Genomic DNA, 26,558 nt, shown 5'->3' with positions numbered 1-26,558 from the left:
CAACATATAATTAATACTTCTGAATTGTACATGGTAAATACATTTTAAGATCGTACATTTTATGTTGTGTGTTTTTTTAACCACAATTAAAAAAAAAAAAAAATGAAGAGGGGTTTGGCCGCCTGGTGCGGCACTTCACGTTCGGATTGGTTTAGCTAAAATCCAGCTACAGAGTCTGTGGAGCCTCCGCCTTCCTTTACGCATGACAGGAATGGCCTCCTGGCTCTGATAGGTGTCGCCCTCGCCGTTGGGCCGTCCTCGCCCCGCCTTTAGCCCCGCCCCCTCCAATTATCCGCCAATCGGAGTCGTGGCTCCGCCCTTCGCCCTAGCCTATTTCCTGCATCCGGTCCTGGATGGGCTGGCTCTGACAACGGGTGAGCAGCATGGAGGTTCAGTCGGAATCCCAGTCTGGCCCGACCTGTTCGTCGTCCTCCCAGAACCACTCTGGGGTCTCAGTGTCCAAGGAGCTGCTGACGGCGGGGAGCGGCGGCCAAGGAGGTGAGGGGCGGGCGGCGGCAGCGGCGGCAGTGGAGGCTTGGGTCGTCACATGTGGCGGGGGGCGGGGAGTGAGAGCCGACCGGGGCCAGTTGGCTGCTCCCTGTCCAGGCCTGGCACCTGACAGGGATCCCCGAAAGTGGCCTCAGGACTCCAGAGTGCCCCACCCACCGCGGGGGTCGGGGCTCACGGGTGGTCCAGGTGTTCCGCACAGTGGTGAGTGCCCACTGCCGAGCGCTGTAGCAAAACATCACCCCTAAAGGGGCGGCCTTAGGGTCAGTCCTGTGTCCCAAGAGGTGGCTGGTAGGGGGAGCAGAGGAGTATAATGCATTTACCACCCTCTCTCTGTAAATGCTCACAGAGCCACCGTTATTGCTGCTTGCTTGTACAGCCAGATGGGTCCAGGAAATCCACATAGGATTTCAGACAACATAATAGAAAATTAAAAAGCAAGACACCAATCCCAGCTCCATGAGTAATTAGCTGTGAAAGTTCAGGAGAGTTGTTTACATTCTCAATACCCCGGTTTTTACATTTGGAAAATGGAGGTAGTAGTACCTGTAAAACTTTTTTTGAAAAGAATGTACCTAAGGTCTCGGCCGTATTGTTTAAATATTACCTTGAAGAAACGATGCTGTGAGAACCCAGAACATCCAAAGTTAAAATAATACATAAGCTTTAGTTGTGCCTACTATGCCCCAGGAATTGACTCACAAATCCAATCTTCTGCAGTTGCCCTGTGTAAAAGTTCTGTTAGTGCCATTTTATAGATGAGGAAACTGAGTCCTGGTGTCATACAAATAAGTAACTTGCTGGAGATCATGTGACCAGGAAGTGGCAAAGCTGGGATTTGGATCCAGTCATTGTGGCTCCAGGGTCCATGCTCTTTACACTAATCCAGTTGCTAGGCCTAAGGTAGTTCTTTAGGGAATATGAAGCTGCTGTTTTGAGGGTGAACAGGATTTTTATATCAGAGTGAAGAGATTCTCCAGGTGTTGGAAACCAGGTACACAAAGCCTTGGGTTTTGAAAGACAAGTCTTATTCTCTGAGCTCTAATGGACAGAAGAGAGGGTTGATTTGAGGAGTTTTGAATCAGAGTGAATAGGTGGAGCTGAGTGGGGAGAGAGAGCATTTCTCCAAAGGCTTTTTGTCTAGGTTGGACATCAAAGAGCTTAAGTAATTTTCCCAATAAAATGCAGATGGTAAAGCCTCACTTAACCGTGATTGTACTTTGTACTGCTTCCTGAGTTCTGTCATGGCCAACCTGCATTTGTGGCGGATGGGTTTCTGACTCAGAAAGATGCATTTTGGGTGCATGTATTACTTGGCATTGGTGACACAGATGTATGAGACAGGTTTAAGAAAGGGGAGATCGATATGTGTAAAGAAGTAAAATGTTGTATGAGAACTTGGAGAACTTCTTGGGGTTTTTTTGTTTGTTTGTTTTTTGTCTTTTTGCCATTTCTTGGGCCGCTCTCTCGGCATATGGAGGTTCCCAGGCTAGGGATCCAATCAGAGCTGTAGCCACCGGCCTTTGCCAGAGCCACAGCAACGCAGGATCCGAGCCACGTCTGCAGCCTACACCACAGCTCACGGCAACACCGGATCCTTAACCCACTGAGCAAGGCCAGGGATCGAACCCACAACCTCATGGTTCTTAGTCGGATTCGTTAACCACTGTGCCACGATGGGAACTCTGGAGAGCTTCTTTGTTAAACAGTGTCTTGGGAAGGGAGGAAAGAATGGTCAAAACTTGAGGGTGGTCTTGGCAAGTTTGCCAGTGGGCTCTTATTCCTTTATGTTTTAATAAATTTAGTGTGTGTTTTCAGGTATATGGGATAAGCTGCTCATCAACTCCAAGCCTAATTCCAGAAAGAATTCCACTCTTCAAACAGTTCGGATAGAGAGGAGTCCCTGTAAGTACCCTTCCCTGTCTCTCTCTTCCTCTCTCTCAAGAACCCTCTCTGTTAAATTTTGCCTTGTCAAGCATTTACGTGATGAGACAATATCTGCCTTTGTGGTCAGATATCAAACCACAGAGAGTCCAGTGAGCAGTTCTTACTTGGGATTTACATCGTGAAGTCAGTGCACACTGATGAAATTTCTTGTATTATTCCTCTGCTGTAAGAGGGTAACTTTGCCCAGAAAAACTCCTTATGGGAGGGTTTTTTGGAAAGCAAACCCAATTATTGTTAATCTTCATGGGAATTTTTTTCTAGAGGCTTCTGAGTCTCAAATTTAGTATACATGTATGGAAAAACATCACATCCCATTAAATTGGACATAATTACTTAAATGGTAAATGTTACTCATGATGTGACACAACAGGGCCGGTTCTCTTTCTTAATTACTCTGTGACATTGCTCTACTGCACACTCAAATATAAACCACTCAGACTGTTCAGATAGCTTTCATGTAATACTCAGCATCTGTGTAATTCACTCAATGTTTTTTTTTAAAAAAGGCAAGAATTTGTGAAAACAGTGTAAATGATTCATGAGGTTATCAGGTCTATAAACTAAGAACTTGTGAGTATTCTGAGAGGGGAATTTAACTATAGCATGCACTAAATCTGCAACAGCTAAAATGACTATAAGAGTTCCCGTTGTGGCTCAGTGGCTTAAGAACCTGACAAAGTGTCCTGTCCATGAGGATGCAGGTTCCATCCTTGGTCTAACTTAGTGGGTTAAGGATCCTGTGTTACCACAAGCTTCAGCGTGGGTCGCAGATGCAGCTCAGATCTGGTTTTGCTGTGGCTGTAGGGTAGGCCTGAAGTTGCAGCTCCAATTCATCCCCTAGCCTGGAAACTTCCATATGCCTCAGGTGTGGCTATAAAAAGAAAAAAATAATAATAAAATAAAATAAAATAAAATGACTGCACAGTGGCTCTCCATTCAAATACAAGGCTTTGAGTGGACATGGCTTTTTATTTTGGGAGGTGTGTACCTGAGTGGAATTGATGAGTCTGAAATGAAAGAAAAACATTTATAAAGAAAAAAATGCCAAAACTGAATCAAGAAGAAATAGATCAACTGAACAGACCAGTCACTAGAAATGAAATTGAATATGTCATAAATACTCCCTACAGGAGTTCCTGTCGTGGCTCAGTGGTTAACGAATCCAACTAGGAACCATGAGATTGCTGGTTCGGTCCCTGGCCTTGCTCAGTGGGTTAAGGATCCGGCGTTGCCATGAGCTGTAGTGTAGGTCGCAGACATGGCTTGGATCCCACATTGCTGTGGCTCTGGCATAGGCCGGTGGCTACAGCTCCGATTCGACCCCTAGCCTGGGAACCTCCATATGTGGCGGGAGTGGCCCAAGAAATGGCAAAAAGACAAAAAAAAAAAAAAATACTCCCTACAAATAAAAGTCCAGGACCAGATGGCTTCACAGGTGAATTCTACCAAACATACAAAGAGGAGCTTATACCCATCCTCCTAAAACTTTTTCAAGAGGTTGAAGAAGAAGGAACATTCCCAAAGACATTCTATGATGCCACCATCACCCTCATTCCAAAACCAGACAAAGGTACCACCAAAAAAGAAAACTATAGGCCAATATCTTTGATGAATATAGATGCAAAAATTCTCAACAAAATTTTAGCCATCAAATCCAACAACATATAAAAAAGATCATACACAACCAGGTGGGATTCATCCCAGGTGCACAAGGATGGTTCAACATACACAAATCAATCAACGTCCTACACCACATTAACAAAAGAAAAGTCAAAAACCACATGATCATCTCAATAGATGCAGAAAAAGCATCTGACAAAGTCCAACATCCATTCATGATCAAAACTCTTACCAAAGTGGGTATAGAGGGAACATACCTTAACATAATAAAAGCCATTTATGACAAACCCACAGCAAATATAATACTCAATGGAGAAAAGCTGAAAGCCTTCCCACTAAAATCTGGAACAAGACAGGGATACTCACACTCACCACTGCTATTCAACATAGTACTAGAAGTCCTAGCCACAGCAATCAGACAAACAAAAGAAATAAAAGGCATACAAAGGGGAAGAGAAGAGGTAAAACTGTCACTGTATACAGATGACATGATACTATATATAGAAAACCCTAAGGACTCAACCCAAAAACTACTTGAACTGATCAACAAATTCGGCAAAGTAGCAGAACCTAAGATTAACATTCAGAAATCAGTCGCATTTCTGTATACTAACAAGGAAATATTAGAAAAGGAATAGAAAAATACAATACCTTTTAAAATTGTACCCCCAAAAAATCAAATACCTGGGAATACACCTGACCAAGGAGGTAAAGGACTTATATACTGAGAACTACAAAACATTAATCAAGGAAATGAAAGAAGATGCAAATAAATGGAAGATGCAAAGAAATCCATATTCCTGGATTGGAAAAATTAATATTGTAAAAATGGCCATACTACCCAAAGCAATCTACAGATTCAATGCAATCCCTATTAAATTACCCATGACATTTTCACAGAACTAGAACAAACAATCCAAAAATTTATATTGAAACAAAAAAGACCCAGAATTGCCAAAGTAATCCTGAGGAACAAAAACCAAGCAGGAGGCATAACTCTCCCAGACTTCAGGCAATACTACAAAGCTACCGAAATCAAGACAGTGTGCTACTGGTACCAAAACAGACATAGAGACCAATGGAACAGAATAGAGAACCCAGAAATAAACCCAGACACCTATGGTCAATTAATCTTTGACAAAGGAGGCAAGAACATAAAATGGGAAAAAGACAGTCTTTTCAGCAAGTATTGCTGGGAAACCTGGACAGCTACATGCAAATCAATGAAACTAGAACACACCCTCACACCATGCACAAAAATAAACTCAAAATGGCTTAGAGACTTGAATATAAGACCAGACACCTTCAAACTCCTGGAAGAGAACATAGGAAAAACATTCTCTGACATTAATCTTATGAATATTTTCTCAGGTCAGTCTCACAAAGCAACAGAAATAAAAGCAAAAATAAACCAATGGGACCTAATCAAACTGATAAGTTTTTGCACAGCAAAGGAAACCAAAAAGAAAACGAAAAGACAACTTACAGAATGGGAGAAAGTAGTTTCAAATGATGCAACTGACAAGGGCTTAATCTCTAGAATATAGAAGCAACTTATACAACTCAACACCAAAAAAGCCAACAACCCAATTGAAAAATGGGCAAAAGACCTGAAAAGACATTTTTCCAAGGAAGATGTACAGATGGCCAACAACCACATGAAAAAATGCTCAACATCCCTGATTATTAGAGAAATGCAAATCAAAACTACCACGAGATACCACCTCACACCACTCAGAATGGCCATCATTAATAACTCCACAAATAACAAATGCTGGAGGGGGTTTGGAGAAAAGGGAATGTAAACTGGTACAGCCACTATGGAGAACAGTATGGAGGTACCTTAGAAAACTCTACATAGAACTACCATATGACCCAGAAATCCCACTCTTGGGCATATATCCAGACAAAACTGTCCTTAAAAAAAGACACATGCACCCACTTGTTCATTGCAGCTCTATTCACAATAGCCAAGACATGGAAACAACCCAGATGTTCATCAACAGATGACTGGATTAGGAAGATGTGGTATATATACTCAATGGAATACTACTCAACCATAAAAAAGAACAAAATACTGCCATCTGCAGCAACATAGATGGAACTAGAGACTCTCATACTGAGTGAAGTAAGTCAGAAAGAGAAAGACAAATTCCATATGATATCACTGATATCTGGAATCTAATATACAGCACAAATTAACCTTTCCACAGAAAAGAAAGTCATGGACTTGGAGAATAGACTTGTGGTTGCCAAGGGGGGGGTGGGAGGGTGTATGGGGAGCTGGGGGTTAATAGATGCAAACTATTGCCTGTGGAATGGATTAGCAATGAGATTCTGCTGTGTAGCCCTGGGAACTATGTCTAGTCACTTATGATGGAGCATGATAATGTGAGAAAATAGAATGTGTACATGTATGTGTAACTGGGTCACCATGCTGTATAGTAGAAAAAAAGATTTTTTATTGGGGAAATAACAATTTAAAAAAAAAAGAAGAGAAGAGAAAAATTTCCAAACTGTTTTCAAAGTTGAATATACCATCTTGTGTTCCCACTGGCCAGGTATGAGAGTTTAGCTGCTATACATTCTCACAAGCTGTGGTAAAGTGTGTCATCTTAATTTTAGCTATTCTAGTGTATATGTTATGGTTATACATTGTGACCTTAATTTGTTTTTCCCTAGTGACTAAGATATTGAACACCTTTTCATGTTTATTCACCATTTATGTCTTTGTTGTGTGTTCATATCTTTAGCCCATTTTAAAAAACAAGGTGTTTATATTATTGATAAACACCATTTCTTAGAGTGCAGACCTGCTGCTGATGAATTTACTAGCTTTTGTATGTCCAAGAAAGTATTTTGTTTTTGATTTCAAAAGGTGTCATTAATGGATGTAGAATTCTAGCTTGACAGGTTTTTTTATCTTTAGGTTTTTGGGGTTTTTTGGTTTTTTTGTTTTGGCTTTTTGCCTTTGCTAGGGCTGCTCCTGCAGCATATGGAGGTTCCCAGGCTAGGGGTCTAATCGGAGCTACAGCCACCAGCCTACCCCATCATAGCTACAGCAACGTCAGATCCAAGCTGCGTCTGAGACCTACGCCACAGCTCATGGCAACGCCAGATCCTTAACCCACTGAGCGAGGCTAGGGATCGAACTCACAACCTCATGGTTTTTAGTCGGATTCGTTTCCGCTGTGCCACAGTGGGAGCTCCATCTTTCGGTATTTTTGAGATGTTGCTCTACTATCTTTTGGACTTGTATGGTTTTTGATGCTATCATTCTCATCTTTGTCTTGTGTAGATTTCTTTTTTTCTCTGGCTATTGGTACAATGTTCTTCTTTTTCCCTGATTTTTTACCAATTTGATGGTGATGTGCCTTGTAGTTTTCTTTGTGATTCTTGAGTTTGGGTTTGTTGAACTTGGATCTGTGGATTTATAACTTTTTTTTTCAAATTTGGGAAATTTGGGGTCATTTTTGTAGTTTTTTTTTTTATGTCCCCCTTCTCTCTCACTAAGGGACTCCAGTTACACATAATTTTTCTACTTGAAATTGTCTCACAGCTCACTGATGCTTGGTTTTGTTTTGTAGGGGTTTTGTGGTTGTTGTTTTCAGTCTTATTTGTGTGTGTGAGTTTGAGTGTGTGTGTGTGTGTGTGTGTGTGTGTTTCATTTTGAGTAGTTTCTGTTGTTATGTCCTCAAGTTCACTAATCTTTTCTATTGTCTAATCTGCTGCTTATACCCATCCAGTTTATTTTTCAGGTCAAGTATTGTAGTTTTTATCTCTGGAATTCCACTTTCTGTCTTTTTTTATATCTTTCATTTATTTCCTCATTGTGAGAAATGAGAAGAATTTTCTTATTTTTCTCTGCTTTCTTGAATATATATATATAATATATTTTTATTTTAACATAAATATGTTTTAACATTCTTATTGCTGATTCTGTAATCTCTGTCATTTCTGGATCTGTCGACTTTTTCTTTTTATGGATTATATTCCCCTGCTTATTTGCGTGCTTGGTAATTTGGATGCTGGACATTTCAAATTTTATCTTGTAAGCTAGATTATGTTTTCTTCTGTTTAAAAGAACTATAACTGGCCTAGTTTCAGAGTTTAGCATGTACTCTTCTAGAAACATTTGGCTTTTCAGAGTTATGGTTCATGCCACTTGTAGGTGCATGTTTTGTTCCACATGATTCATTATCTAAAAACAAAAGCAGAACAAAATCTGGCCTGATCATCCTCTTGTGGTAAAGATTTATATCATTGGACTTGCCTTGTGCACAGAGGGTTAAGGATCCAGCATAGTCACTGGGGTGGCTCAGGTCGCTGCTGTGGTATGGGTTCAGTCCTTGGCCCAGGAACTTCCACATGCTGCAGGTGTGCCACCCCCCACCCCTATACCTTTATTTTTATAGGTCACTTATCTTACTGTGTGTTTAAAGAGGTGTGAGAGCTAATTTTTATTCAGTATTTAGTATGTGCCAGGCATTGTATGGGGCTTTGTGTGTGCATAACCTCACTGAATCCTTCCAGCAGTCCTATTTTACGATTAAAGGCCATTTCTTGACCTTCACCACCGTTTTCTTCTTTTCCTCCTTACTCTGGATATTTTAGTCAGCTCTTGTGTGACTACACTGGTGACCTAACAAATCTGAGAGCCCGTTATGTGCTGGGCTGCTTTTTAAATTTTTTTTCTTTTGACATTTTAGGGCTGCACCTGTGGCACATGGAGGTTCCCACGCCAGGGGTCTAATTGGAGCTGTAACCACCAGCCTATGCCACAGCCACAGTAGCCCGGGATCCAAACCGCATCTGGGACCTACACCACAGTTCACAGCAATGCTTGATCCTTAACTCGCTGAGCGAGGCCAGGGATCAAACCCGAAACCTCATGGTTCCTAGTCGGATACGTTTCCACTGCACCACGATGGGAATTCCTGGACCTCTTTTGAGAGCTAAAGATATGAGATATCCCTTGTGTATTGACTCCCCTGTACTTAGCACAATGTTACACTGATGAGTAAAGTGGGGTTTTGAATGAGTAAATGTGTTAGTTAGGACTCCTGTGGTTGCAGATGACTAAAACAACCAGCTCAGGTTGCCTTCAGCCAAAAAAAGAAATAACGTTGACTCATTTTGTTGGGGAAAAAATAGTCCAGTGATTTCAGCTACACCTGCATCCAGGTGCGTGGTATCATCAGACAGATGCTTTGTATCTGAGTTGCTCTGTATCTTAGTTCTGCTTTCCTAGGTGTTGGCTTCATCCAGAACAAGCTCTCCCCAGCAGGTGGCAAGTGGACCAGTTTAGGAGCAGCTCCAGGCTTACATTCAGCAGCTCACGGATACTTTTCCTCTGAAAGAAGGGTCTCTTTCTCAACAGGTCAAACCGAAGTCCCAGAGTGATCTCTTTTGGGCCCGACAGATCAGTGTCACTGAACCAGATTGCAGTGACCAAGAGTGTGGAACATATCGGCAAGAATGGGGTAGGGACAAGAGTGAGGAAGACTCTTGACAGAGTTTAAAAGGAAAGTCAGGGTTTTGTTTTCAGAAGAAAAGGGAACAGATATTGGGCAGGTAAAAACAACCACTGCTTTATTAACATGCCCAAGGCAACTCAGATGGTAAGAGGTGGAACTGGGGTTCCATTAATAACCTCATCAGTCTGACCCCAAAACCTCAGCTTCCTGCATTTAACTATTAAATCCTATTGTCTACTACTTATGCAGTGACTATTTGTTGAAAGCCAGCCTTGTAGACATTTCCAGTTCTGAGGATATATGAAAAACACAAAACAATGAGAAATAACTGCTGAATTGTATAGTCCTTCTGCTTTAAGAATTTAGAAGAGGGAGTTCCCGTCGTGGTGCAGTGGTTAACGAATCCAACTAGGAGCCATGAGGTTGTGGGTTCGATCCCTGGCCTTGCTCAGTGGGTTGAGGTTCCATCGTTGCTGTAAGCTGTGGTGTAGGTTACAGATGCGGCTTGGATCCTGCGTTGCTGTGGCTCTGGCTTAGGCCGGCGGCTACAGCTCCGATTAGACCCCTAGCTTGGGAACCTCCATATGCCACAGGAGCAGCCCTAGAAAAAGCAAAAAGACCAAAAAAAAAAAAAAGAATTTAGAAGAGGATGAAGATTTTTTAAATAGGAGGAATTTGAAATATTTTTTATTATAATTATTGTCCTCATTCCTATCAAAGTGAGACGTGTTTTACAGGAAATTCTGGATTTTAAAATTTGAAGTTTGGCCACATAGTAATGTAAATATTGATAACCTGTATTTTCTCTCTTCAGTATTGGACCGAGTACAGACGTTTCTCCCACAGATGGCTCAGGCAAATGAACAACTAAAAAAAGAAATGGCAGCTGCACCACCTGGTTGTTTCAATATTGAAAATATTGATGAGACTCTCGGAAAAGTTATACAAATGGTAACTATACTTTGCTTTCATTTCATAGAGTAAAATTTACCAGTGTGCCTCGTCACCTAAAAAAAGAGAGATAGTACTTTTTAATTTTAATTCCGAGTGCTGTTTTTCTTGCAAAGTCAGCTCATGTTTCCAGTACTCAGAGGTACTTGGTCACTGTATGATTAAGGATCTCATGGGTCAATAAGCTTCCTTGGCTGAAGGTTAGGAATTTAGGAATTCAGCCTCACAGGAAGGCTTTTTTCAAGTCACATTTGTTACCTTGAAGCATTTATTCACTGAATGTCCTCACTGGATTTTTTTTTTTTCTTATTTTTCTATCCAAGGCGCCAAAGGCATGAGTATAGTCTGATTCATTGAGAATGCAAAAATAAACTATGTGTATGACCGAGTAAGCGATTCATAAGCCATATGTGAACGTTGTCTTTCAGTGCAGGCTTATTTCTACACTGGAATTCCCTTTGTGACACTTGTGTCTGGACAGAGCTGACCCCAGTGTTAATAATCATATCTGATCGGCCGGCAGATCCCTCACCTGTGCCTCCAGACTGTATCCCCAGGCAGACTTTTCACACACCGCCGCCACTCGCCTGGGCGATTACAGTCTCCCCTCTGGATTATCCCAGGAGTCTCCCAGCCGCTCTCCCTGCTTCCATCCTTTCTTCCTGGAGTCTGTTCTTCCCAGTGTGTCGCCCACAGTTTGGGAGCCAGGGGGCTTCCTATATTTCTAGTAAATTCAGAGTCCCTCCTGGGCCTGTGTGATTCTGCCTCCAGCTCTCTGTTGACATTCTCTCCCACCAAAGGACCCTCATTTCCTCAACTCCAGTCTCCATCTCCTTGCCCTGGGCCTTTGCCCTCTTTGTAGGATGCCCTTCTCCACATTCCTGCACCCCGATTCCCTCCATCTCTTATCATGTGTCCCCTCAACAAGAGGCCTTCCCTGATGGCTCTATTATTAGGTTTTTGTGTGTGTGTGTGTTGTTGTTGCTGTTTGTTTGTTGATCCTTAATGCACTGTGCCAGGACAGGGATCAAACCTGTGTCCTGGCACGACAGACGCTGCCCACCCCGTTTCACTATAACAGGAGCTCCTGTAATTTTTACTTCCCTACACTATGCAACTATGCATTCTGTGTAATTGTTTATTATCTGTCTTTCCCAACTAGAATAGAGGTCAACAAACATTTTCTGTAGGGGGGCAGGTAGTAAACACATTGGGCTTTGTGGGCCACACTGTGTCTGTCATGACGACTCATTTCTGCCATTTTAGCATGAAAGCAGCTGTAGATGATACGTAATGAATAGACACGTTTTGTAAACTTTATGGACACTAAATTTGAACTTCACATATCTTTTCATATTTCATGAAATATTTTTCCCCTTTTTTTTTCTGGCTACTTTGTGGCATATGCTATTCATGGGCCAGGGATCCAATCAGTGCCACGGTTGCAACCCAAGCCACAGCAATGGTGGATCCTTTAACCCACTCTGCTGGGCCAGGGGTCAAACCAGTGTCCCAGTGCTCCAGAGACACCTCAATGCCTTTTTGCCACAGTGGGAACTCGTAAAATATTTTTTTTCTATAACTTAAAAATGTTAAAACCATTCCTAGTTCATGACCTGAACAAAAACAGGCCACAAGCTGGGTTTACCTTGCAGGCTGTGATTTGCCAGCTCCTGCTCAGAAATATAAGTTCCACAAAGGCAAGGATTTTGTTGTTATTGTTTAGCTTCTAGTGTGGTGCCTGATTCATGTTGATATTTGTTAATATTTGTTAGTGAATATTGTTGAATGTGTTCAGGATATGTAGAATTCAGTCATGGGGGACTTTTTAGACTTGTAGTAAATATCACTCACGGTAGACTCTGGCAACGTCTACGCTGAAGGAATAACAGTGCCATATTGTATTACGAACATTTCTTGTCCTTTGTGCTTCAGTATTTGTGCTAAATGTTGGTTATCCCCAAAGTTATTATTATAACTTTTTAGGGAGCTTCCCTGAAATAAATTTCCCACATGGTGTTTTTTGCAGGATGTGGCCTTGTTTGAGATGAATCCATCTGATTCAAAAGAAGAGGACAGTTCAGAAGAGAATTCACAAGACAGCTCAGCCTCTGAGGACGAAGATGACAGCACCTCTTCCGAAGGTGAAATCACCATCGATAACATTAAACTTCCTCATTCAGAATCTGGAAAAGGCAAGATAGAGGTTCTGGACAGTCCTGACAGTGAAAAAAAAGAAACAGGGAAATAAACAATCTAAGAAACAGGTAATAGATGCCTGCTGATTCTGTGAAGAATAGATCGCTGGTTATTTTGCATTTCAGACATTATGGTGCTTTTATACAATATTGGATGTATTTTTGTTTCTTGGAGAAATAGAAGCTGGCTTTTAAGGAGTTGAAATAGATGGCATTTGGGGATCTTCTAAGAGCAGACTGTATTTGATCCATGCTAAAAAGATTTAGTTTAAGAAACTTTACTGTGTATCGTGGTAAGTGAATTTATTGGCGTCTTCTTTCATCAGCACTGACTTCAGAAATCTCAAACTTATTTTAACTCCCTTATAAAAATACAGGGCGTTCCTATTGTGACTTAGGGGTAACGAACCTTGCTAGTATTCATGAGGACACGGGTTCAATCCCTGGCCCCACTCAGTGGGTTAACGCTCTGGTGTTGCCATGAGCTGTGGTGTAGGTCACAGACACAGCTCGGATCTGGTGTTGCTGTGGCTGTGCTGTATGCTGGCGGCTGCAGCTCCAGTTCAGCCCCTAGCCTGGGAACTTCCATTTGCTGAGGGTGTGGCCTGAAAAAGCAAAACAAAAACAAAAACCACCTGTTTTTCTGTTTTAAATTATCCTCTTGGATAAAACAACCTAGGCTGTCTTTTGGATTTTTTTTTTTTTTAGGTTATTATAAAGTCAAATTTATTACCATCAAAATGGTTTCAATGAGGGAGAAATTGTTTAAAGAAATTTTTTACAAAGAAAAGAATTACTTGTATTTAGCTACCCTCAGACATGTCTACTTCCATTAAAACAAACAAAAAAAATCCTTTCCAGTTTGAGCTGGAAAACTGGTGCTCTGTGGTTTAATCACTGCTGGTGACTCTGCAGCCATTCGGTAGAATTTACGGATTGGAAAAATTGGTTTTTTGGTCTTGTTTTCTCATTTTTTTCATGAAACAATTTGTTTTTTCAGCTATTAAAATTATTCCTTATAGTTGTCCACAGTTTTGAAATCTATTAAAAGAAGAGAATAGGGACACCCCAGGAAAAATAGGGCACACAGTACATGAAAAGGTGATAACGAGTTTTCTCTTTCAAAAGGCAAAATGATCCTACATTGGCGTCGCCTTTCTGCCTCATTCTCGACCTTATTCAGTCTCATCTACCCCGGGACTGGCTTTGCTCAGGACTGTCTCTAAGTGTATTGAGCTGATGGAACTTGTTTCCCTGCGGTTCTAGGGTTCTCTCTTAACTACTTTTTCTTACTCCTCACATTAGCCTAAGACATCTTGTCAATACTCTGAAGATAATTCTCAAAGTTCTTTCTGGAATTCCCCATTGGAAATTCGAACCCAGGCTGTGCACTAAAAATACGAAGAAATGAGCAGGTCTGGAAATGACTTCTCAGCTGGGAAGGGTCTTGTGCTGTACTTTGTAGCACCACTCACAGCTGTGATGAATTATTGGTGTAAATATTTAAAGGTCATCCTCTATCAGATGATATTTACGCCACAGTTATATGAAGAGTTGCATTTGTCTGGTTCACTCCTTAGCGTGGTATATGGTGCACAGTAGGCACTGCGTAATGTAGATAAATGAATTAACAGGTATATGAGGATGTATAGGACATTCTAAGCCATAGTATCCATGGGGACATGAAGGTGTAACTTCACTGGAAATATGTGTCCAAGGAGAAGTACACTAACGGTCAGTGAAAGAAACTAGTCAGTCTAGAAATACACACTAGTAGGTAGAATTTAATGTAGTAGTTTCTCTCCTGCCATGGCCATCCCCTGTAATACAACGAGGTGTTCTATACAGTTATCAAGAAATCAACTAAATTCTGTTCCTCTAGACATTCTTATGACATAGGAGAAAAAAGAAAAACAAAAATTTAGTATGTGATAAGGATGTCACTTTAAGTAAAACGGATGTCACTTTAAGTAAGTAAAATGGATGAATATACAATGTGTCAGGGATGGCTGGGCTTTGTTTGTTTATTTGTTTTGGCTGCATCTGCAGCATGTGGAAGTTCTTAGGCCAGAGATCAAACCTAAGCCAAAGGAGTTCTCATTGTGGCTTAGTGGTAACAAACCCAACTAGTATCCATGAGGATGTGGGTTTGATCCCTGGCCCCGTTCAGTGGGTTAAGCATCTGGCATTGCCATGAGCTCCAGTGTAGGTTGCAGACACAGCTCGGATCTGGTGTTGCTGTGGCTGTGGTGTAGGCCAAGAGCTACAGCTATGATTTGACCCCTGGCCTAGGAACATCCATATGCCATAGGTGTGGCCCTAAAAAAAAAAAAAAACCCTGTGCTGAAGTAGCGATCTGAGCCACTGTAGTGACAGCGCTGGATCCTTAACCCACTGCACCACAAAGGAATTCCTGGGATGGCTGTTTCTAGCGTCATACCATGTATAAGATAAATTATATATGGATTAAAGGTTTCAGTATAAATAAATAATTATAAGAGTTCCATGCTAAACTATGGATGAATCTTTAATAACAGTTGAGCAAAAGTTGTTTTTTTTTAAAGCAGAACATCAAAGTTGAAATCACAAAGGAAAAGAGCATAAAATTCAAATATTTAAAACTAGTGGTTGGCAAAGAAATTTAAAAGGCAAGTGACAAACTGGGAAAAGTATTTGTAATATAAGGCAAAGAGTAGCATTATTAGTATATAAAGAGCTCTTACAAATTAGTTAAAAAAAATACTAATATCTCAATAGTGAAAAGGCCTTAGGATACAAACAGGTAGTTTGTAATTCACAGGAAAAAAAAAAAAAAAAAAACCACGTTCAATCCCATTTCTCATAGAAATGCAAATGAAACCAAGCTTGTATTTTTTTTCTTTTTTTACCTGTCAAAGTGGCAGGTGAAACAATAGCTAGCACTTACTGAGCCCTTTGTGTGTGTCAGGCACTACTATTCTGAGTGTTTTACATTTATCAGTTACCACCACTCACACATATATATTTATTGAGTAGTACATGTAACATTTGTGCTGAGCCTTCTCTGCCTGATGCTTAGGTGTGAGATGATGGCAGCTATTTGGAGAATGATTTTCTTCTTCCTAAGACTGATGAAGTGTTCTCTTCAACCTTGTGTATTATCTCTTTATGGCTGACAGTCATAAATCATACAATTAGGTGAAATAGTCTTTGAAGCAAAAATATTCTTAATGAATTTCCTCTATTCTCATGATACTTTAATTGGGCATCAAATATGGTACTTATAGGGAAAAAAAAAAAAAAAACCCTGCCTTGCAAAGTAGTTTATATTCCCGTGCTTGAATCCACCACTATATGGCAGGAAAGAGAAGAAAAGAAGTTGAGTCTTTCATTTGTATTTCCCTCAGTGCCTGGCATGGTGCCTTTCACTCAGAATGTACAATAAATGTTCATGAAACATTTTTTTCCTCTTTATGTCAATAAAGTAATACATTTGAACGTCAATGGTTCACAGTCCTGAAGAAAAAAAGGCGGATTTGCTATCTTTTGTCTTACTGACTGGTAGACTTTCCCCAAAAGTTTCATGTTGGAATCTTTGTGGTTGACTCTCTAGCATCTGTGCATGGAAAACCCTTGCCAGTGATTGGTTTGGGAATGGGCGTGTGACAACCGTCCCAATGAGGCACAAGCCAAATCTTGCTAGTAGACTTTTGGAAAGGAAAGTATTTCTCATTCCTAAAAAGGAGGTACATGAAAAGATGGCTTCTTTCTTTTTGGAAGGTGGATATCTTATGAGTGGATATGATTTCTGGAACCACAACCTAGCAGCCGTAAATGGAGCCAGATCTTGAGGGTGTAGTCAGCACGTCAAGGATAGCATAGAGCAGCACAGAACATGACTTGAATCACTGCATTAAATAACTTTGTAGACCGAACTATCACTGGATTTCTTGTTTTGTGACCCAGTCAATTTTGTTAAAAAAAAAAAAAAAAGGGCAACCACCTTATGAGATATTCTCTTATACCCACTTCACGGATGAAAAAAAAGTGGCAGGGAGACACTAAGCAAATTTCCTAAAGCCTCACAATAGGTAAGCTGGATCCAGCCCAGCCCAGCCACTTATCTTAGTTTTCCCACTTGTAAAATGGGGATAACAGTATCTCCCTCATGGGGTTTTGGTAAGAAATTCATGAGTTAATACACATCATGCACTTAGAAACAGTGCTCGGTTACGTGTGTGGTATTATGATGGTATAAGAATAATACACGGTGGTGGCAAACATTTGGAGACAATTGTTGGTAAGATTGTAGATTGCTATCTCCTTTGAATCAGATATTCCACCGCTAGGAGTTTATTCTAATTAAGTAAATATAGTTTTGTTCACAAACTTCATTTCTTTTTTTTTCTTTACTTTTGGCCTCACATCATGTGGAAGTTGCTGGGCCAGGGATTGAACCACAGTTGTGACCTAAGCCACCCCTGCAGCAGTGTGTAGAGAACTTCCACAAATTTCTATATAAGATTGATTGAGACATTTATTTATTTATTTATTTATTTTTTGTCTTTTTTAGCTATTTCTTGGGCCGCTCCCACGGCATATGGAGGTTCCCAGGCTAAGGGTCCAATCGGAGCTGTAGCCACAGGCCTACGCCAGAGCCACAGCAACGCGGGATCCGAGCCGCGTCTGCAACCTACACCACAGCTCACGGCAACGCCAGCCAGATCGTTAACCCACTGAGCAAGGGCAGGGACCGAACCCGCAACCTCATGGTTCCTAGTCGGATTCGTTAACCACTGCGCCACAACGGGAACTCCTGATTGAGACATTTAAAAAAGCAAAAAGCAGGAGTTCCTGTCATGGCTCAGTGGTTAATGAATCTGGCTGGGAACCATGAGGTTGTGGGTTCGATTCCTGGTCATTGCCCTGAGCTGTGGTGTAGGTTGCAGACTCAGCTTGGATCCCGTCTGGCTGTGGCTGTGGCATAGGCGGGTGGCTACAGCTCCAATTCGACCCCTAGCCTAGGAACCTCCATATGCTGTGGAAGCAGCCCAAGAAATGACAAAAAAAAAAAAAAAAGCAAATATAAATTTCCAACAATAGAGAACAAATTGAACTAAAGCCATTGAACATGTGCAGAGGTATGTTTATTGATACAGAAAGACGCTTACATACTGTTAATTGAAAAAGGGTAAAGTTATGTCCAGTATTATGCTAGTTCTAAAAGTGTTATATATATTCATAAAAAAATCTGGAACAATCTCAAGTATCATTTATGATTATTCAGAGAGTTTATGGTTGAATCTTACCTTCCCATTTTGTTATTTTTACAAAATTAAGTAGTAATCATTTTAAAACATTTGCATTTATTTGCATAACAGTAATGATTATAATCCACCCTATCCATCATGTCTTATGCCTGATAATCTACTTCTAGCCCAGGTTTCCCTTGGTATCTTTTATTTTCTTAGAAGGCAGGTATGGGGGAACCAATCTGGTTCCTCACCCTGTCTCTAGTCATTTCCACAAAAGCACTTGCAGTTAATGTCCACCCTGCTTTAGCCTTTTAGTTTGACCAATATTTAACATGTGCTTAGTATTCATCACCCAGGGCCAGATTAGGCTTTGGCAGTAACAGCCTCTTAACTTGGTCAAGACTACCGGCTTAATTGCTTGAGTGCCTGTACTGCCACTTAATAGCTGTGTCATCTGGGCAGGTTACCTAAACTCTTTTATTTGAAAGCAGATATATATTGAGCTCCTCCTCTGTTTTAATCACTGGAGGTACAGCACTGAACAAAATAAGCTTACATTCCAATGGGAAGAGATTGATGGGAATGATTATGTGCCAGGTTGTGATGTTATGAAAATAACACAGGAGAAGGAGGATAAAGAATGAGAGGTGTGATGAGGTATGAATGTGGGGACATATGTGCTATTTTAAGAAAAGTGGTCAGGAATGGATCTCTACTGAGATGATATTTGAGCAGAGTCCTGGAGGAAGTGAGGCAGCCAGCTGAGAGACAGTGTGTGAGGAGTTTGAGGGAGAGGCAGTGGTGTGCTGGCGCTGGCCCTCACTTATCCTAACTACACGCATCTCTTCACAACTGAGAGTTCACTGAAGTCAAGTTTATAGCTTGATAGCAACCGTGATGACAGCATTTATGCACAGAAAAGCAGATGCTACAAATCAGAGTCATTCCGTGCCTCCACTCCCCCAGAGAGACCCTTACTAAACATTTACCAGCACACCACTGGGAAGAAGGAGCAGTAGGTGCAAAGGCCCTGAGGTAGGAGTGCGCTTGATCTGTTTGAAGAACAAGGAGTCAATCAGGGTGCCTAAACAGAATGAGAGAGCAGTTGATAGGAGGTGAGGTCAGGGGTAGCCAGGAACAAAACTGAAAGGACTTTGTAGACCATGGTAAGTGCACTGAACTTTAAGTGAAATGGGTTTTGAGCAGAATGACATCTGACCTAAGCTTTGAACAGAACCACACAGGGAGACATCAGGAAGGCCAGCTGAGAGACGTCAGCAATAACCCCCTTGGTAGTGGTGGAGCCAGTTAATAGAGCACCTCAATTTGTTTGTCTTTTCAGATGTCGAGATTAAGTAAGTTAGTATAGTGACTAGCACAGAGAAGCCCCTCCATAAATGGTAGCTGTTTTTATTATTGACAGATGCCAATCCTGGGGGGTGGGGGAGAGGTGCTTAGGAATTATTGGTCTAATTAGGAAGACCAATAATTTCAGCACCAAGTGGTAAGTACTACGTTCCAGACAAGTGAGAGTATAGAGGAGAGACACTTAAGCCCAAGTCGGGGGTGGGAAAGGCCAGGAAGTGTGTTTCAGCAGAAGGGGCACTGCTTTAGCAAAGAAAGACACAGGGAAATGGTATTTAAAGTAGAACGTTTTCAAAGTGTCCACACTGCCCCAACTCCCCAGTGCGGGTGATGGAGCACAGCTTTATCCTTTAGTTTAGCAAAATAATCAGTGATCTAAAGAAATGGTGATGATTTAATTTCTGAGTGTGTTAACTGAATCACCCAGTAGGCTGGGGGGTCCTTATGTTCCAACTCAAGAACTCAAGTTCACTGATCATTGTATAAATCCCACAGAGCTTCTAATTCTGGTCAGCAATTGGATATAAAAACTCAAGCTGCTACGAACTTTAGAACTCACTGTGGAAAAGGGAGTTCTTAATCTGGATCTCAAGTATTGGGGAGGTAATGAATCTCTTGAAGATATTTGCAGAACTAGGTGTGTATGTGTGAATCTGGGGAATGCATAGCTTTTATCAGATTCTCAAAGAGGTTTATGGTCCAAAGAAGATTATAATACTCCTTCTGAGATTATGATTAGAGGCTAAAAATCAATCCAGAAGAAACAGGCATGTTTTTTGCTTGCCATTTCATCTATCATTAAAATATCTGGTAAAGTGATATTTTAAATCACATGAAATCAGTTAAAACACTGCATTTAAAAATGGTTCCTTTATAATAAGAACATTGTCATTTTATTCAAATATGAACTGTCAATATTAAATTTGGACTGGGTCCAAATTTAGAATTCCACCTGTGCCAAACTCTGATGATGAATGAGCCATAGTATAATAAAAAACGCTTAGAGGCAAATTTGCTGTATTGATCAGGCCAGGATCATACCTGGTATCCTTCCTTTTGAATGTTTTCTGCCTGACTTTGTTATTGTTTTTATTGATTACTGACTCCCTACATTCCTCTTACGGTAAGGTGCCAACTGCCCAAAGTAGCAGTTAAGCCCTAAAGGCTTCTTCAAAGCCAGACAGATAGGAATGTTTACTGAAATTGTACTTTAAAAAGAAGATTAATGGAAGTTAACTGCTCTGACCAGCTTCCAGAGACTCTGCAGATAGGACCTCATCTTCTAGTCATGCGTGGATAGTAAGAACCGGTTTTGGTCTGACAATGGGGAATTATGTGCATGGGCTATAATAATACCCAATTCTTGAGCACAGACTATGGTCCAAACACCTTGTTAAGTGCCTTACGTATATTATCCCACGGGATCCTTACAATACCTAGTGAGATAGGAACTTTATTTTATAGATTCCAAAACTGGGCTTTGAGATATTTGGTAACTAACTTGCCCAAGATCACAACCAGTGAGTGGCAGAACCAGTAGGTAAAAAAACGGAAAACCAAATGTGCTATGAATAAAGCACAGAGCAGGGTGCTTTAGATTATTGCATTGGACCCACTGATTAAGGCTCCTGAGGGGGGCAGTATTGTCCCCATTTTGCATATAAGGAAACTGAAATTCAGAGAAGTTGCAGTGACTCCCCAAAGTCATATAGTGGTATGATATGAACCAAGATCAGATCAGCCTCCAAAAGCTGTTCACTTTATAATGCATCATACTATAAACTTCACTAAAAGCCAGAGTTCCCCTTTGGCTCAGTGGTAACGAACTCAACTAATAACCATGAGGATGCAGGTTCCATCCCTGGCCTTGCTCAGTGGCTTAAGGATCTGGCATTGCTATGAGCTGTGGCATAAGTCACAGATGCAGCTCAGATCCTGCTTTGCTGTGATTGTGGTGTAGGCTGGCAGCTGCAGCTCTGATTTGACCCCTAGCCCAGGAATTTCCATATGCCACATGTCCCACCCTAAAAAGCAGAAATAATAATAATAATAATAAGTTATTGACTAGAATTTAAACTACTGGGGGCCAAAGATCATGTCATTAAAGTCTGTATATGCTTCAGGATGTAATATAGTACCTTGTATTTAGTAGGTATTCAAGAACTGCTTCTGGGTTGATCACACATCACGTGGAAAAAATAGACATCAAAGGCACAAAGATGTATCTTATTCCCCCCCAACCAAAGAACTGCCTTGACATATTCCTTAGAGGATGTACTGTTCCTTGAGAGCCAAATTATAGAAAATCTTTTTAATAACCCTATATGCCTCGTTCAGAGGTTAAAACCTGTGTATATTATATGAGGGTTCCCAAAAATGCACCTTCTGTGTGAGAACTGCCTGGTATTGATGCTTTCAAGATGAGCAACCATGACCAGGTTAGTCTTGGTGGGGAAAAAAAAAAAAAAAAAAAGGAGCCTGGTATTTTAGAAACATGTGTGGGAATACAACAATAGTCAAAACCCAACAAATCATTTTAAGGTATACAAGGGGTATTAGAAAATGAGGCACATGTGTAAATGCTTAGACCTGTGGCCCATCTTCATGGTCCGTGTGTGGATTTTTCAGCTGGTGGCTGGTACCTCTTCCCTCAGCACGCCCAGGCTGCTTCAGTGTGGGGGGCTGAGGATCGGTGCGGTCTGTGAGGGGTTCCTGATGGCAGACTGCTCTAATATTCCAGCGTCACTGTCTTGGTTCTGAGGTATTCATTTAGAGCTTCCTCACCTAGGGAAGAGAAAAGCAAGTGATGGACCATGTTCACAGGTGGATATGAGGTTGCCAGATCTTAAACATGGGTGTAGGCATATCAGTCACTAAGCAAACAGAATGGGGCTGAACTTTAAATGTCAAGTGAATCAGAGTTCCCTGATGGCATAGTGGTTCAGGATCCAGAGCTGTCACTGCCGTGGTGCAGGTTCGACCCCTGGCCCAGGAACTTCACATGCTGTAGAGGTGCCCCCCCCCCCCAAAAAAATGTCATGTGAATCACCTGAAGATCTTGTAACACTGTGGATTCTGTCCCGCTGAGGCCCCAAGGTTAAACGTTTCTAACCATTTCCAGAATACCAATGCCTGTGGTCCACACATTGAGGAGTAAGGGCCTAGACCAGCTGCCAGGCCTTCTAAGGACCAGCACGCTGGCTTATCAGTCTCTACTCCAAACCCTTCTCCTTTACTTCCTGGCTGGATGATAAATCTCCGTCTCTGTCCCATGCCCATTTAGGCTGAACAGGAGTGACCAGGATATTGTCCTTCAGATTACATGAAATGAAGCAGAACAGAGCAGAGGAAAGAACGCTCGAGATCATTTGGTCTCAATTTAAAGATAAGGAAAATGGGAGGTCCCATCATGGCTCAGCAGAAACGAATCTGACTAGCATCCATGAGGACACAGGTTCAATCCCTGGCCTTGCTCGGTGAGTTAAGGATCTGGTGTTGCTGTGGTTGGTGTAGGTTGCAGATGCAGCTCGGATCCTGTGTGGCTGTGGCTGTGGCTGTGGCTGTGGCGTAGGCCAGCGGCTACAGCTCTTATTCAGTCCCTAGCCTGGGAACCTCCATATGCCTCAAGTATGGCCCTAAAAAAAATTAAAAATAAAAAAATAAGGGAAATGCATGGCACAACAGTGTACATCAACTATAATTTTTTAAAAAATAAAGATAAGGGAGATGCAGTCTTGCTGATTTGTGTAGTATGTTAGAAAGATAGAAGGTATATCCAGGCAGAGGTCAAACAGGTCTGCCTCTCTGTTTCTCTCTGTTCCTATTCTGAGCCAGCACATCATTGATTTCTACAGCAGTTACAGGGCATGAATACCCCAGGTAAAGCTAGTGAGTATATGATTCTGGAAGTTGAGCTGAACCCAGGGGTCTTAACACTAAATCAGAATCACCTGAGGGAGCTTTTAAACGTCCTGATCCCAGGTCGCACCTCAGACAAATCATCATCTTTGCATTTTTTTAAAGCTCCCAGGTGATTCTAATCCAGTGTGCAGGTGGGAACCACTGGGCTAAGGGAGTTTCAAATTAGGAGAGGAAGAAACTTTAGGCAAAGTCTACTGTTTTAGAACAGAAAAGACAGGAAGTGGCTCATTCTCTTACAAAAGACAAGTGGAACACTGTTGGCTCGCTTTATAATAATAATTTCCCAAAGAAAATCTCCCTTTGTGTTTTGAATACAGGGATGAAAGCCAGATTGAAGAAATTAAAAAAAAAAAAAAAAAGACTTTACCTTCAACTCAATGGAATTTAAAAGGAGAGCACTTTTACTGCTGCAAATATACTGCCAAAAGTCATCGGGGAAGAGAAAATGTAAAAATACCTCAAATTAACCAAATTTATGTTAGTAGACTCTAATTTTGGTAAATTACAAACATTTCCATTTTTGAAACAGCACGCCAGACGACTGACTGAGGGGTGTGAGAACGTGGACTCCACAGCCAGACTGCCCGGCTTTGCATTCTCTCTGCCAGGGGCTGGCTGGCTGACTTTGAGCAAGTTACCCAACCTCTCTGAGCCCCATTTTCCTCACCTGTAAAATAAAGATACTAATAGCATCCACGCTCCCATGGCTACTGTGGGGGCTGCTTGTGCTATTACAAGCAAAGTAGTTAGACTAGGGCCTGGTACGTATTTAGTGTTCAAAGTAAGCTATAACTGGAAGTGGGATGTGTCGCTGCCCACAGTGAATTACATTTTAGGCTCAATACAAACTCTAAATCCGAGCTCCCAGATGCCCAGAAAACCCTGCCAGTTTTACTGTTGACTCGGAAAGACTGCCAAGCAGCTCGAGACAGCATTTATTCTTGGAGCTAGCTGGTTATTGCCTTCTACCCCTTTTCCTTTCTGGTTCCACTTGGTCCCATGAAATCTAAACCAAATTGATGCGGAATGGCAGGTTAAAAAAAAAGAAGAAGAAAAAAGAAGCAGTTTAGCTAAAAGATATAGTCAGGGTTTTCTTTGCAACATTCATCTTTTTTCAGAAGACACTTTCCCATACCATTTGTGTACTTTTCCATAGGTACATTATGTTCAATAAAAGTGGACAACATTGAAAGAAAAGAAGAGTGCCCTTGAAAGCCAAGACCCGACTGCTGTGTAAGAAACGCCCTTCAGAGCGATACACCAGGGCTGCAGGAAGCATAAAGCAATGAGGGGAACATGCAGCAGAAAAGCAAGGCATACCTAGGTCTTTTCCAAAACCAGACTGCTTAAATCCACCAAAGGGGGCCGCCACATCCGTCTTGTTGTAGGTGTTAATAAAAACAGTTCCTGCCTCCAGTTTTTCACTCACATACATGGCTTTATTTATGTCTCGTGTAAAAACGCCTGAGGCTAAGCCGTACTCGGTATTATTTGCTCGCTCCAACACTCCATCGATGTCCCTGCAAGATGTTTTTAGGAAGACATGAAACCTCATTAAATGTAAAGCCAAACACTTTCATGTTCTCGTATTTTTCCTCTCTACGCTGGAAACAGGAAAACCTTACCGCCAACGTGCTTACTTTTTCCTAAATGAAATATTCCAGGCCTATACCAAAAGAAAGTCCCAATGAAATATTATGACCCTAGTGTTACATACTTCACATATATCATGAAACACCTTTTAAAATCTGAAGTCTTTTCAGTTTTCTTCATGAGTTCTCCTCCCATTTCTTCTCCCTTGAGTTCCACTTCTAGATATAGTCTCAGAGCTCCCCCTACTTTCCCTCCGTCTATCCAGATTTTGCACGCAGAGTCCAAGGCTCACTTGGTGCCTCACCCTGAAGCCCTCCCAAATCCCACCAGGGCCACTGTTGAGGCAGAGAGTGTAGTGGCCAGACTGCCTGGGTGACCTTGGGCAAATAACTTCATCTCCTCCAGCTTTTGTTTATCCTTGAGAAAAATGTAAAAAATAAGAATAGCACCCGTCTCACTGTCGTGAGGATGAAATGAGCTACGTGTGTCTGGAACACAGGACGTTCTCAGTAGAGGTCAGCTCTCATCAGGAAGCATGTATTCCTTCAACTCAGTACTTTGGTATAACTCCTTGAGTATTTGTGGTTCACCTTCCAATCAGACTGGAAGTTCCCAACCAGAGGGCAAGGATAACATCTTTCTTTTTTTTTTTTATACCTGGGTGTTGCATCATCAAATGAGAGTGAATTCAACTAATATGCTAATTCAATGAAAAGGTAGTAAAGTCATCCTTTAAATCTGTCTGGTGCCTTCCCTCCCTTTTGATTCAGTACGTGGTACGTGTGCACAGCCAAGTTAAGTGTGGAAAGTGCAGACATGAACCTGCTCATCTCTCAGTTGGGTCCGGTGCCAACATGCCTGCCACGCTGTGAGTATCTCATCTTTAGGAGTCTCATCCTAATGTTAACAATGCATGAGGATGCAACTAGAGATTATCACACTAAGTGAAGTCAGAAAGGGAAAAACAAATACCATATGATATCACTTACACATGGAATCTAAAATATGGCACAAACGAACCTATCTACAAAACAGAAACAGACTCACAGATATAAAGAAAAGACTTGTGGTTGCCAAGGGGGAGGGAGTGGGATGGACTGGGAGTTTGGGATTAGTAGTAGCAAACTATTACATACAGGATGGATAAGCAACAAGGTCCCACAGTATAGACAGGGCGCTATATCCAATCTCCTGGGACAGACCATGATGGAAGAGAACATTAAAAAAAGAATGTATGGAGTCCCTGCCGTGGCTCAGCGGGTTAAGAACCCTACTAGTATCTATGACGATGTGTGTTTGATCCCTGTCTCTCTCAGTGGGTTAAAGATCTGGCATTGCTGCAAGCTGAGGCGTAGGTCAACGATGAGGCTCAGATCTGGCACTGTCGTGGCTTGTGGTATAGGCCAGCGGTTATGGCTCTGATTCGACCCCTAGCCTGGGAACCTCCGTATGCTGAGGATGTGGCTCTAAAAAGACAAAAAAAAACAAATCCTAGAATGTATGTGTTTGTATGTATGTGTGTATATATATATACACACACACACACACACACACACACACACACACACACACACACATATATATACAGACATATACACACATATGCAAAAGAACTGATATATACATATGACTCACTTTGCTATACAGCAGAAATTGGCACAATACTGTAAGTTAACTATAATCAAAAAATGTTAAAAATAAAAAATAAAAATGCACTAATGATAAAAATAGGCATGAATTTTCTA

General features: G+C 41.4%; 2 protein-coding genes across 6 annotated transcripts in view; one reads left to right on the top strand and one right to left on the bottom strand.

Moving 5' to 3' along the window:
- Positions 1–331: 331 nt before the first annotated feature.
- Positions 332–24,799, top strand: NOPCHAP1 (NOP protein chaperone 1). Of its 4 annotated transcripts, XR_007135926.1 has the most exons (6): positions 332–498; positions 2,326–2,412; positions 10,366–10,502; positions 12,532–12,769; positions 23,538–23,697; positions 24,377–24,799. XR_007135926.1 is itself a non-coding variant. In XM_047788123.1 (5 exons), exons 1-4 carry the CDS (start codon positions 384–386, stop codon positions 12,751–12,753), a joined length of 561 nt encoding a protein of 186 aa, XP_047644079.1. In that variant the 5' UTR covers positions 332–383; the 3' UTR covers positions 12,754–12,769; positions 24,377–24,799. The 4 variants fall into 4 exon arrangements, 3 of the variants coding, with proteins under 3 accessions (XP_047644079.1, XP_047644077.1, XP_047644078.1); XM_047788123.1 differs by lacking the exon at positions 23,538–23,697; XM_047788121.1 differs by having other exon boundaries at positions 23,538–24,799.
- Positions 21,287–26,558, bottom strand: part of ALDH1L2 (aldehyde dehydrogenase 1 family member L2) — a 59,647-nt gene continuing 54,375 nt past the window's right edge. Inside the window, exons 22-23 of one of the 2 annotated variants that reach the window (XM_047788120.1) lie at positions 24,541–24,740; positions 21,287–22,083 (exon numbers count right to left, since the gene is read on the bottom strand). In XM_047788120.1, coding sequence (XP_047644076.1) covers positions 22,028–22,083; positions 24,541–24,740 — 256 coding nt within the window. In that variant the 3' untranslated portion in view covers positions 21,287–22,027. Of the gene's footprint in view, positions 22,084–24,334; positions 24,741–26,558 lie in introns of those variants that run through there. The other variant, XM_047788119.1, reaches the window with a different exon arrangement.

The sequence above is a fragment of the Phacochoerus africanus genome, chromosome 7 (genome assembly GCF_016906955.1).
Source record: "Phacochoerus africanus isolate WHEZ1 chromosome 7, ROS_Pafr_v1, whole genome shotgun sequence".
NCBI classification, from domain to species: Eukaryota; Metazoa; Chordata; class Mammalia; order Artiodactyla; family Suidae; genus Phacochoerus; species Phacochoerus africanus.
The sequence above is the reverse complement of the archived record's forward strand: the minus strand, read 5'-3'. Positions and strand labels throughout refer to the sequence as shown.